The 12,384-nt window shown below is 41.1% G+C and overlaps 2 protein-coding genes across 2 annotated transcripts; one reads left to right on the top strand and one right to left on the bottom strand.

The window, feature by feature from the left end:
• Positions 1 to 1,052: 1,052 nt before the first annotated feature.
• acin1a (apoptotic chromatin condensation inducer 1a) lies at positions 1,053 to 10,673 on the bottom strand. The gene is made up of 21 exons (XM_072441006.1): positions 10,497 to 10,673; positions 9,792 to 9,857; positions 9,586 to 9,697; positions 9,429 to 9,481; positions 7,964 to 9,343; positions 7,801 to 7,921; positions 7,499 to 7,650; positions 6,290 to 7,288; positions 6,106 to 6,192; positions 5,935 to 6,011; positions 5,478 to 5,529; positions 4,246 to 4,285; positions 3,997 to 4,133; positions 3,747 to 3,890; positions 3,467 to 3,650; positions 3,226 to 3,371; positions 3,037 to 3,144; positions 2,846 to 2,953; positions 2,474 to 2,762; positions 2,304 to 2,401; positions 1,053 to 2,229 (listed from the first exon to the last, which is right to left on the bottom strand). Exons 1-21 carry the CDS (start codon positions 10,632 to 10,634, stop codon positions 1,903 to 1,905), a joined length of 4,818 nt encoding a protein of 1,605 aa, XP_072297107.1. The 5' UTR covers positions 10,635 to 10,673; the 3' UTR covers positions 1,053 to 1,902.
• A 205-nt stretch (positions 10,674 to 10,878) lies between these two features.
• On the top strand, positions 10,879 to 11,788 carry cunh14orf119 (chromosome unknown C14orf119 homolog). Its single transcript, XM_072441007.1, has 2 exons — positions 10,879 to 11,444; positions 11,537 to 11,788. The coding sequence occupies exons 1-2, from the start codon at positions 10,929 to 10,931 to the stop codon at positions 11,708 to 11,710; spliced, it is 690 nt and encodes a 229-aa protein (XP_072297108.1). The 5' UTR covers positions 10,879 to 10,928; the 3' UTR covers positions 11,711 to 11,788.
• The last annotated feature ends 596 nt before the right edge of the window (positions 11,789 to 12,384 follow it).

The raw sequence follows: 12,384 nt of genomic DNA, 5'->3' as shown, positions 1-12,384 counted from the left end.
ATGTTTATGTGTATGTATATATATATATATATAAATATAATTTTATATCTATCAATTTATATATATATATATATATATATATATACATACACAAATTTATTTATATATATATATACACAAATATATATATATATATATACAAATATATATATATATATACAAATATATATATATATATATATACAAATATATATATATATATATACAAATATACAAATATATATATATATATATATACAAATATACAAATATATATATATATAACACACGCTCGCAAAGGATTCACTGGTCCTCAAAAGGATTCACTGGTCCTCATTGTGTCCACAAGTAAAGTTGCATCAGGCCAGAAAAATGTCCAGCTCAGCAACCAGAGCTGTAATTACATAGCAGCACTGCTGAGCTCTGCAAGACTAACGTCAAACCCACGGTCATTCTGCAAGGAAACAAGATGGTTATGCAAGATTTATTGGCTCTAACAATAACCATTTCCCTCACCTGTACCAGTTTCTATTAGGAGAGAACATAGTTATTAGTTTGGGTTGTGATTGGGTCATATTTCAAGTGCATAGGTTTTAGGGGGACACCAATTTTATAGTAGAATTTTCTGATAGTAATTTTGCAGATGTATTTTTCCTTCATTACGGGACCCATCCACATTAAATGAAAAGTGACACAATAATTTCTTCATAACAAATATAAAAAATGATTATGTATAAAAAAATCCTAAGAAACATAAGCCAATGCTGTCCGCACCATTTGGAAACTTAATTTTGATATGAATGCAACCTATATCTTCAAAAGCAACCATTTAAATGTAAACCCATTTCATTGACATTGTCTATACAAAGCCATTTAGCATGTCTGCCACCTTGTGGACAGCTTATGCAGATGGGATTGAAAAACTTAATGTGAATTTATTTGGATAACTTAAGTTCTGTATCATTTCTAGACTACCGGTATATGCTATCACGCTATCAATTATAAGTAGACAAACTATTTACAGCTTTAGTGTAAGAATAGCACCGCACACAGTGAACTAGGAAATAATGAAATGATTTTAAGTCTCAGTTTTTATTATTTGTACATTCACCAATAGGCGTACTTAAAGAAAATTAAAAAACAAACCTTTGTACTAAAATGATAAACAATATTAAAACCCATCAGTGAGCGAACTCCCTCTGAAGCCTGTATGAACACTACAGGAGGAGGTGCTGGGGAATAATGGAACAGATTAAATGTTAAGGACATAATCATAAACAGGTCAAGCCTGTAAAGAGTTGGCTCAAGGTGAGAAATAACTACCAATTACTAAATACCTTGGTTGTTAATATACACCTGTCCAAAAATATTCCAAAGCTGCCTCATTTACAGACTTGGCTTTTGATTATTTTGTCTGTACAAAATGTTAAAACTGTTTTCTCCAAATATTTATGTTATTTGTCGCTGAAAAGAGAATTGTTCTTTTTAGACCAGTGCTGCAGGACATCCTCTGACAACAGCAACAGAAGGACTGAACCTTGGACCGTTGAGCTGCTAACACTTGAGGCAACTGATTGCAAGTTAGTCAACACCTACATTTAAGCAGCAACAGGGAACATCAGGATACTTATAATTACCCAGTGCTATAACGCAATGCTGTCAAGACAAAATAAGGCAAACATACAAAGAGAACAAAACTCTTGACATAGGCATGACGTACAGCATTCTGGAAAACACTGCAAAAGAATAATGGTCCCCTCTCAGCATGATCGCATGTAGGTGTAGATGTGATTTAAAAAGAAATTATTTTAGAGATGCTGTGACATCAGTTGGTCCTCCATTAGGGTCTCTGTCATATTAAAGTACATGTAGTGAAAGGCAAATGGAAGTATGGTCTCTCGAGTTCCATTAAGCAATTTTCCACTAGCGCCTACGTTCTCGGGGGTCACTTCGGCTGCGTGAGCGGCGTCCACTGGGGGGGGCATAGCCACCAGGCCTACGATAACCCTCCCTGCGTTTGTCAACCTCCCTGTCCCTTTCCCTGTCCCTACCTCGGCCTCTGGCTCGGTCTCTGATCTTGTCATTCTCATTCTCACTGCGGTCGACTGTAATGCCACCTCCACCTCCAGCTCTCATTTTCTCCTTGTTTTCTTCTTCTTTTTTCTTCTGCTCAGCTTCCTCTTCATCCTTTTTGCGTTGCTTTTCTCGTTCTTTCCTTCTTTCAACTCTAGCCATTTCACGCTGAAGATACTACAGGGAAAAAACTAAATAAAATTAGTTGCTTGATCATTTTATTCATTAAATTCAAAATATGTATATCTTGCCTGTTCCTCTGTGAGGGGAAGCCAGTATATGCAAGGAACTGCTTTAGTTTTTCTGAAAAGGTCATCAAGCAGTTTTGCCGGTGGATCCTCTGCTTTCTCTGTCAAAACCCCAAAACAACGTAAACCAATGCCCCTTTTCATTAATTATTGCTTGTAAAGATCAAACTTACCTTTTTTCTCAGTTTTCTTCTCTTTGCCCTTTGCGCTCTCCTTGCGGCTTTTCTCTCTGGAACTAGATCTCTGCGCACCTGCTTCTTTTTCCTCCGTACTCTTCCCAAATTCTCGGACCTTATCCCGGTCCCATTCCCGCTCTGCTCGTGCTCGCTCCCTGCGGCCCATTTCACGCTCGCGCTCAGCCCATTGGTCTCGCTCAGGGAGAAGTGAAGGAAGCCCTTGATTATGACTTTGCACTCCAATTCCAGGTCTTTCACCTGAACCTAAACCTTTGTGGAAGTCCAGCTAAATATATATTTAAAAAATTATGTTTAGAAGGTAAAAGTGACAAGTGCAAGAACATAAAACAGCATGTCATAAGGCTTTACCTCATCCTGATGGCAGAAATCTACTCGAAGAACTTTTGGGTTGCTTTGTGGCCATTTAACACCATGAAGTGCTGCCCGTGTGGCAACTGCTTCTTCAGAGCTAGAATACTAAACAGTAATATTAAGATAGCAGTTAGTTTAAATATTCTGACAGATTAAGGTAGAAAAACAAAAAAAAACATGCAACTTACAGTGACATAGCAGTGAGACTTGATTTTGTCAATCCAGAAGCCATCTTCCACAAGAGTGCCTGTTCTGCTAAGCAGTTCTTTGAGTTGTCCCAGGGTAAATGGCCTCACCTAAAACACACAGCTTTGGTCAGGGCTTTTGCACCTCTAAAAAGAAGTGCAAGATTTTGTGTGAATGAGTAGTTCATTTACCAGGTTGCAGACATGAACAATGTTAGAAACATCTCCCCGAGGAGGTGATGGCTGCCTGGCTGTGCGCACAGGATCATCAATGGTGATGGAGACGCCCATCTTCTGTTGGCTGATTGATCGACGAAAGGGGATGTCACTAGGAGTCACTGCAAAAAGAAATTAAACAAATAATTCAGCAAGGTTAACACCACAAACAAGAAGGAAATATGAATACTTTAAATATATGGGTTTATTTTAATACCAGTGTTAATTTCTTCTTTATGACGGGTGTGCAATGGTGAAGGGGCCTCTATGGCTTGCAAATATGTTGGGTCCTCGTCATAAGATTTGGTCTCCTTTTCATCTTGCATATCTTCCTCATCTGACTCCTCTCGCCTTATTTTTGCTTCTTTTTGCCCATTTTCCTGGTTCTCCACATTTACAACCTTTACATATCAATTAAAAAAACAACTCAGATATGAAGGGGAAATCACCAAAATATACAACAATCAAATGTATTTCTGCAGAAACTATAAACTAACTTGTGTTACTGTTCGGCAGATCTGGAGTTCTTGGTCAGCATGGTTCTTGTCTTCATCCTCAGTTTCAGACAGGACAGGATCCTCTGGGTGAAGGTCCATCATCACTTCCTGGTTTAAGGCAGGTTTGATGTCAGGAATCAAAGACTGTAAGAAATAAAACGGGTGTTAAATTCAAACATCAACAGTATGAATAACACGTTATCTAAAATTGAACCAGCCATTTTGCAAAATGAACATCATACAGTCTTACCTTAAGAGAATCTGTGGTGATGCTGATGGAAGGTTTTTTGGCAGTGACGGCTGTACTAGAGCCCCACCTCCTCTTGCGGCCACCCGCTGACCCCAACTCATGATCATTCTCTGTGCTGCCAGGAGATGATTTGCTGCCTGTATAACACAACATTATCTTCAATTACCAATTTCTACAACTAGGACTTCATGTAAATGCATAGTTTACAATAAAAAGTAAATATTATTTCGAAAGGGTAGGGTTACTCACTGCTAAGAGAAATCTTACGAGTTGAGAAGGCTTTAGGCGTCTGTAACAAAAGGAGATAAAACAAGACCAAGAGCACATGGGAAATGGTCAGTAGGAAATTGTGGGGAAAAAATAAAGGATATAACCAAATCATACCACAAACACAACTGGGAAGATACTGGTGCAAAAATCTAAAACATAGTACTGTGTTTTTCTTCAATTTAAAATATGTCTAAAAAACACTTTGAAAATGAATGTGAACATTTTATATGAAATCACAAATTATCAAATGTGTAGAACGGTCAGATTTTGGTGGTAACCACTGAAAGTAGCTGAAGACTAAGTGTTAAAAAAGTAATGTGTTGTGATTTGTCTACTTATTCCCTTGAATCAAAGACACCTGATCCTTACTGGTTTGGATATGGCCCAATCTTGACTGCAAGTACTGATCTAGGCAACAAAGGTCCAATCAAGGTGGCTGAGAAATCTTTAGGTTGCTTGGCTTCGTGTATTCAATAGTTCATTGAGAGAGCGCCACAAAATGTTTCAGTTCAAAGCAGTCCAAACTCAGGTGTGCAGATGAAGCTTAGAAGAAATAGACGAGCTCCAATAAGTATATCCAGTATCCAGCATGCAGGTGTAAGCTGCCACCGTTAATGTTCAACGCAATCAAGTATTAGTGAGGGATTATGAATGTTCACCATTGCTCCACAATCTTGTGTAGTAGATAAATCAATAAGAAGTCCAATACTGAATAAAATAATCCATGAATGAAAAACAACGCCAACTGTCTTTACATGCAACCAGAAAAGTTCAATAGTGTCAGGAGAAAGCTGGTTTAATGTTCATGGGTTCATGGGTAAATCTGAGTTTTCAGGAACAGGGCAGCTTTTGCTATCTTAATCCATGCTTAATAAGATAGCCAGCCACTGGTGTTAGTCCTTTTCCAGAGTCTGCAGAGCAGGCTAGGGGGTAGGCTTGATGTCAACTCTGGGTTCTTTGGGACAGTGGACAGGTGTGGAAGTGGCAGCAGTAGAAGTGGTAGCAGTATGCAGGTACCAATATGGGCAATGGAAGAAGCATGACCACCTTTTAACAAAGCAATCATTTGGGGTTTAAAAGTCAACCACAATGAGACAACCCTTGACGTGAATGCCTTTGACAGGCTTTACACACAATGACAATAAATATAAACTACTCATGGACTAACCCAGGTTAATAACCAGTAACTTTAACAGCTACAAGTGCCTTACCTCGTTGCCCTCGATACCCTTCTCTGGCTCTGACACAGCAAACTCTCCTTGGCTGTACAATACATGAAATTGTATATTAAAATGTGATATTCCGCGGATATTAAAAGTACAATTACATATAGTCTCACTTGAAAACATGTAACATGAATAGTATAATTACCTACACTTCTACCCCCTGTTACATCCCCATCTTTTTCTCTCTACTTCTTCTGTCTTGTTCATTTTATCTGTATATTAATGTGTTCTGTACGTGTTGTCCCCCCTGTCTGTAAATACCCCCCCTTTTTTTATTATGTTCAGCGTCTTTGGGTCACTGAAAAGCGCTATATAAATAAAAGTTATTATTATTATTATTATTATTATAATTAAATCAAAATGAAAATGTGAGTGAAAATTACATATACTGTGACTGTCCCTTCTTGTGCAACAATTTTGACTGAAGTATGTGTATTATTACCTATTCTCAGGCTTTTCATTCTCATTGTAGAAGTCCTTTCTTCTTTGGCCAGCATCATGGGTAGGTGCTTCATTTAGCTGTGATTAGATGAAAACATTAGTGGATTTAGATCCTATTTTATTTCTGCAAACATCAGCTGACCTAGAAAAGAACACCTTTATCAAATTGTACCTTCTCTGAAGAAATCTCCATTTGTATTGAAGCCATCTTCTCTTGCTCTTTTGATACTTCAATAACTTGAAGAAACGATGAATCATCCTACAACAAAGTAGATTTTTATACACATACTGCTTGATATAAAGTCTTTCCAAAAAATTAAATATTTTTAAAAGTTAATAATGTCTAGAACACTTACTCTGCGCGGTTGTGAGGGGTAGGCTTTCCCTACAGACGAGGATGAGCCAGTGGAGTGAGAGGACGACGAGTCAGATTCGGATGAGGACAAATCATTTGATGACCTTCTTGTTTCCTTCTTCTCAGTCTTCTTTGTGTCTCTTCCCCTACCAGAAGGACCCATTTTATTGTCTACAGCCGTCTTAATAGATCCCTTCACTTCATGGTCTTCCTTATCTTCTGCCATTAGGTTTGAGTCACCATCCTTTTCTACGCTTTCCGTGGCTTCAACATGTTTTATCTTTGATATCACCCTCCCAGTATCATCTACATCTGCATCTGCAGATTGATCTTTCTGCAGTTGACTTTCAGCATTACAATCTGATATGACAGGGGCAGAATGCGTTGGGGTATCAGAAAATGTTCGGGGCCTCCTGATGATCCGGGAGGCTGCATGTGGTTGTAGTGGGGTGTTTCTTGTGAATTTGAATTTCTTAAATATGGACGGTGAAGACTTATTTGACTCCTCTGATTGGCCTTCACAGGTAACCGGACCATGGACTTCACCTTCTTGCTTGTTTGCGTCAGTTGATATTCCTGTGGAGAGGGGGGTAGGAGTAGGCACAAAACCAATCTCACCTGTAAGAGGAAAATGCTCCTCACTCTCCACTTCAGTCATCCTAGATTCCTCTGCTCCAGTCTTTTCATGTGCTGTACTTTTTTTCTCTAAGCTGTCAGCTAATCTTTTTTCTAACTCCAATGTGCTTTCCTTGGCTTTTCGGTCTTCATTTAATGCTCGTCTCTCCTGTTCCTGCACCCTCTCTAGCTCAAGTCTTCCCTGTTCAACCTTTTCCAGTCTTTCCCTTTCCAAAGTTGCTTCTCTTTCAGCCCTTTCTTCCTCCATCTTTTCTTTCTCTAAAGCCTTTTTTCTCTCCATTCTCTCCTGTTCTAGAGCCTTTTCTTGTGCAATTCTCTCTCGCTCTAGAGCCCTTTCTCGCTCCATCCGCTCCTGTTCTAGAGCCTTTTCTCGCTCTGCCCTCTCATTTTCTCGCCCTACCCTTTCCTGTTCTAGAGCCTTTTCTCGCTTTATTCTCTCATGTTCTAGAACTTTTTCTTTTCTCTCCTGTTCTAAAGCCATTTCTTGCTCAATTTTCTGTCGCACTAGAGCCTTTTCTAACTCAATTCTGTGTCGCTCAATTCTCTCCCGCTCAATTCCCTCTTGCTCTAGAGCCTTTTCTCGCTCAATTCTCTCTTGCTCTAGAGCCTTTTCTCGCTCAATTCCCTCTTGCTCTAGAGCCATCTCTCGCTCAATTCTCTCTCGCTCTAGAGCCATCTCTCGCTCAATTCTCTCTAGCTCTAGAGCCTTTTCTCGCTCAATTCTCTGTCGCTCTAGAGCCTTTTCGCGCTCAATCCCCTCTCGCTCTAGAGCCTTTTCCTTTTCTCGCTCTAGAGCCTTTTCCCGCTCAATTCTCTCTCGCTCTAGAGCCTTTTCTCGCTCTAGAGCCTTTTCCTTTTCTCGCTCTAGAGCCTTTTCTCGCTCAATTCTCTCTCGCTCTAGAGCCTTTTCTCGCTCTAGAGCATTTTCTCGCTCTAGAGCCTTTTCTCGCTCAATTCTCTCTCGCTCTAGAGCATTTTCTCGCTCAATTCTCTCTCGCTCGATTATCTCATGGACCATCCTTTCTCGCTCAATTCTTACTTGCTCGATTCTCTCAAGGGCCACCCTTTCTTGCTCAAGTTCTAGAGCTCTTTCTTGCTCAATTCTCTCTTGTTTTAAAGCTTGTTCCCTTTCCATCCGTTCTTTCTTTAGTCTCTCGCGCTCCAAAGCCCTTTCTCTCTCCAACCTCTCTTGTTCCAATCTTTCTTGCTCCAAAACCTTTTCCCTCTCCATCCTCTCCCTTTCTATCTTTTCAGCCTCCAGAGCTCGCTTCTTTTCAAACCTCTCTTGCTCCAGGGCCCTCTCCCTCTCCAAAGCTTGAGCTCTTGCTTGTTCTTCCCTCTCGCGCTCCTCTTGTTCTCTCTGCAAAGCCACCTCAATCTCTAGAGCACTTTGTCGTTCTCTCTCTTTAGCTAAAGCTACTTCTCTTTCACGTTTCTCTCTTTCTAACGCAAGCTCCCTCTTCATTTGAAGAGCTTTTTCCCTTTCTAAAGCTTGTTCCTGTTCAAACTGTTCTTTCTCCAAAGCTTTCTGCTGTTCAGCTCTTACCCGTTCCTCATCCAAAGCCCGTTCTTGCTCAAGTTTTCTTTGTTGCTCTTGCCTTCGGAGCTCGAGAGCCTTTTCCCTTTCAACTTCAGCATCTCTCTCTGCCGTTGCCTTCAATACACTTATAGGGACTTGGGCATGGCCTTTGATTGAGCCTAGATTAACTGGTGCATGGCTTACAGTTGGCAAGTGTGGGCCAGAGGACACCAAACCCTCAGGACCAACTTGATTGGGAAACAAAACTGATGAGCAATTGTCCTGTCTGTTGGTATTACGGCTATGCCACTCAGCTCCAGAAAAAGCACCTTCGGACTCCATTTTTCTTGCTAAAAGTGTCAAGGGGCCAGGCTTGCGCTCAGCATGTCCACCGTGAGGTTCGGGGCTGCTGCTACGGCTGCCACTGCTTGATGAACCTGAGCTGGAGGAAGAGGGAGATCGACCAGATGGAGCTTCATCAGGACTAGGGGGACTCTGTTTAGGAGTGTCAGGTAAAGGAAATGATAATTCTGGTGGTGGAGAAGGTGGTGGTGTTGGCTGGCGCAGCTGAGGGGACAAAAGTGAAGGCATATGTTGTTGTTGAGGTTGGCAAGATGCTGCAGATCTCTCCCTGACCATGGGTGCCCTCACTGGCTGTCTGGGGAGAACTTTATTGTCCCAGTCATCATCATCATCATCACCACCATCCTCCTCTCCATCCTCACTATCGTCTTCATCACTGTCAACTGGAGCTTCACTTCTGTCTTGAGCCACAGAGCCAGAGGCGGGTGGACGTGACATGGCAGCCTCCTGATGTCTGTGACTCAATCCCTCTGGCACTGCTTGCCCACTAGAGGGGCCTGGTGGTTTGAAATGGTCAATCACAGCAGGTGAAGCGTCCTAAAAAATAGAAAGTTATTTAAATTCACTTTAAGCCTAGCAGTCATTGATATCAACTTCAACAAAAGCAAAAAATACATCTTACCTGGACTTGTGGAGGACAGGCGCTGTTATTTACATCATTGTGATCTTCTTGATCTATTTTAAAATGTTTAATATGATCACCAAGACAGGAGATAAAAATGTATATTATTAAAAGAGCGATCACAGACATAAAAATATGGTAATATTTAATTACTAACCATTTGTTTCATATGCTTCGCGGGCTTCTCTCTCCAAACGCTGCCTCAAGAGCTCTTGTTGTTTTGCAAGATACTGCTTAATAAAGCTGTTCTGGCTCATTTCTTCACCAATCTGTTTAAAACAAACATCCAACTTTAAAAGTCACCTTTTTTCAAATATTGCTTATAATACAACTATTAATAATATTCAAGTAACTTAGACATGCCTGAGAATTAGGCTGGAGTCCAACATGAGCTGTGGAGGTTCGTTGCAGATTCTCCAGCATGAGGGCCTATAAACAGCAGTAGAGGGGGGGAAACCCATCAAAGAAAATTAACACGAACATTAATACAGTACAAACAACCAACAATTATGCATTTTAAATCGTATTTAATAATGATACTCAGAACCTATAACGTAAAAAAAAAATCCGTGGCACAAAATTGCGTGTTGCACTGTAAACAAACAGTTTACAGAGCAACACGCAATGTGGTTAAACGATCTTGCCACGTACATAAAACATTAAAATCCCACTGGTTTGTTTCAGGTCGTTTTAACTGGCGTGTTGTATGCCAAACAACAAATACCCAGTTTATGCACATCGTGTTCCCATGTAAGGTTGTAGAGAAACGCAAATATCGGGTAGGCGCTAAGGCCAGCGCTCAACTCCAAACGTGTAGCAGCGAGAGCTAACATGATCATGACAACACCACCTGATCACACAAGCTACAAAGTTACAAAACTTAACACATTTAAACATTATGCATGGTTTTGTTCCACAAAATGCGTGCTGTTGGTTAAATATGCTCCACAGATACTTATAAAGATCCTCTTTAGCTATAATTTGTTGGCCCTCAGCAAAGCATCAGCCAGTCTCTGCATTAGCCACTGCTAGCAACAACTGTAGCTGTTTATGTAGAAATAAACTCACCCCCTTGAGTCTTTTGATGAGAGCATTTTTCTGTCCACTTTTAGAAAGTCCCCTTTCTTCGAGGGCAGCTTTTAAATCAGCTACTCGAAGGGACTGGAGCGGTCTCCCGTCCAGAGTTACGTCCTCGAGATCCGCCATTTTCCGTTCCTCTAACCAGAGCCGAGCGCGAGCGACGCCTCCCTGTCTGTGACGTCAGAGCTCTTTGACAAATTTTGCTCTAATAAAAAAATCCTGCATGTTGAACTATTCACTCCAGACAATACATAATAAAAGAGTGTACTCAAGATGCAAATATTTATTTTTGGAACTGTTTTATAAACTCACAAACGTTATACATTGCCTACGCTCCAACCCAGTAGGTGGCGACAACGTCCAAAAGCGGGTTAAGGAAGTGACCATGAAGTGTTGTGGTTTGAGGTTAGTGAGCCTTCGATGTTATGTTATTTTATGAAAATTGTGAGATATATTAATTCCTTTGACGTATCGTTTTGTAAGTTAGCGCGACAGACGCAAATATATTTCTGGACGATGGCGTGGTTTCATAGTACACATCAAAGCTCGAACGAGCACACAGACTCTGCAGACTGCACTGGGCGCCTTTGCACGGCTTTCAACCAACTCCAGGGATTAACAGACCGAGCTGTGCCCACGATCACTCCCCATGAATGGCCCGGTCGCGCCACTTCCAGTTCCAAAGACTTTCCATCTGCTCCCCACCATATATCAGGACCCCCCAGCCTGGAGAACCTGTCGTGCAGTTCTTCCACCGGACCCCAGGATAAAGAACCACTGCCCGTGTCCTATGTGAGCCTCCAGGAGCAGCGGTGTGTTTTGAGCTGGTTTCAGGGTTGGAACGCTTGTCAAAGGGAGCGCTTCATGCAGGACCTACTGGGAAAGGCTGTACCTGGGAAGGTGTGCACCCTGTTGGACTCACTCAGTACTCTTCAGGTAGTTGACGTGGTAGATTTAAATGTATAAGTCACAAACCATATTTCTAACAGTATGTTCTTTGTTCTTTTCTTGTTTTTTACATTGGCCAGGTGAAGGACAAACTTCCAAACATCTTTGAATGCCAGCTGAGACTTTGGAGCCAGTGGTTTGAGTCTTGGGATGAAGAAGAAAGGAATAATTTTTTACACATTTTGGAAGAAAAGGACCCCATTTTTGTAGCACATTTTTACAGGTGTGTTGCAGGAACAGCTGGGAAGGAGTAATGCCCCAATATTGGCAACCTTTTGTACATCCCCTTTGTACAGCAGGAAAATACACGCAATCATGTGACTGTTTTTTTTTTGTTTTTCCTCTAATTGTTCTGGACCAGGTTTTGGGTAAAAGTAAAAAGGAATAATTAATGGGACTTTTCCATTGTACTTTAAGTTTACATATTTGTCTTAATAAATCTAAAGGTTAATTATTTAACTGTGTTCTACAGCTCATTACTTTACATTAGCCCTCTTCACACCATTGCACACAGATGAGTCACTGGAGCCAGGCTAATGATTATTGCAGTATGTGCTGGTGGGAAGAGGGATAGAATCACCCTTATTTAAGCAGAGCAAGACGGCGAAGGCGGACGGTCCTACACCTGAGCGCCAGTCTGTAATATCATGAGATCAAGCCGGCTTAAGGGGGCTTGCAACGCGGTGAAGCCGATGAAAAGAGACTGCAGCGCCTTGATGGACTACAAAGTCTAAATGCATGATGGGAAATGCAGTGCTGTGTAGCATGTGCGGAGACAGGAGACCGCTGTTTAGAGAGCCGATTGGGCCAGGCTGTTGTACAGTATGGATAGCATAAGTAATATCTGATCTTGGTGTGCTAAAAGTCATTTTCACAATGGATGAAGATCACGTAATTTGTGATATGCGCGTCAGACCGTGGTGTGTTT

Source organism: Eucyclogobius newberryi, unplaced genomic scaffold (genome assembly GCF_026437365.1).
Source record: "Eucyclogobius newberryi isolate DKJ021-1_F unplaced genomic scaffold, fEucNew1.0.hap1 SCAF_12, whole genome shotgun sequence".
NCBI classification, from domain to species: Eukaryota; Metazoa; Chordata; class Actinopteri; order Gobiiformes; family Gobiidae; genus Eucyclogobius; species Eucyclogobius newberryi.
This window is presented reverse-complemented; position numbering and strand designations above follow the sequence as displayed.

Excerpts from the sequence above, each read along its gene's own strand:
- cunh14orf119 (XM_072441007.1), top strand. The coding sequence starts at position 10,929 with ATGTTATGTTATTTTATGAAAATTGTGAGATATATTAATTCCTTTGAC. Across the intron at positions 11,445-11,536 it reads ACTCACTCAGTACTCTTCAG|GTGAAGGACAAACTTCCAAA; the intron begins GTAGTTGACGTG and ends TACATTGGCCAG.
- acin1a (XM_072441006.1), bottom strand. The coding sequence starts at position 10,634 with ATGGCGGATCTCGAGGACGTAACTCTGGACGGGAGACCGCTCCAGTCC. Across the intron at positions 6,193-6,289 it reads ACCCCTCACAACCGCGCAGA|GATGATTCATCGTTTCTTCA; the intron begins GTAAGTGTTCTA and ends ACTTTGTTGTAG. Across the intron at positions 4,134-4,245 it reads TCGTAAGATTTCTCTTAGCA|GCAGCAAATCATCTCCTGGC; the intron begins GTGAGTAACCCT and ends TGTGTTATACAG.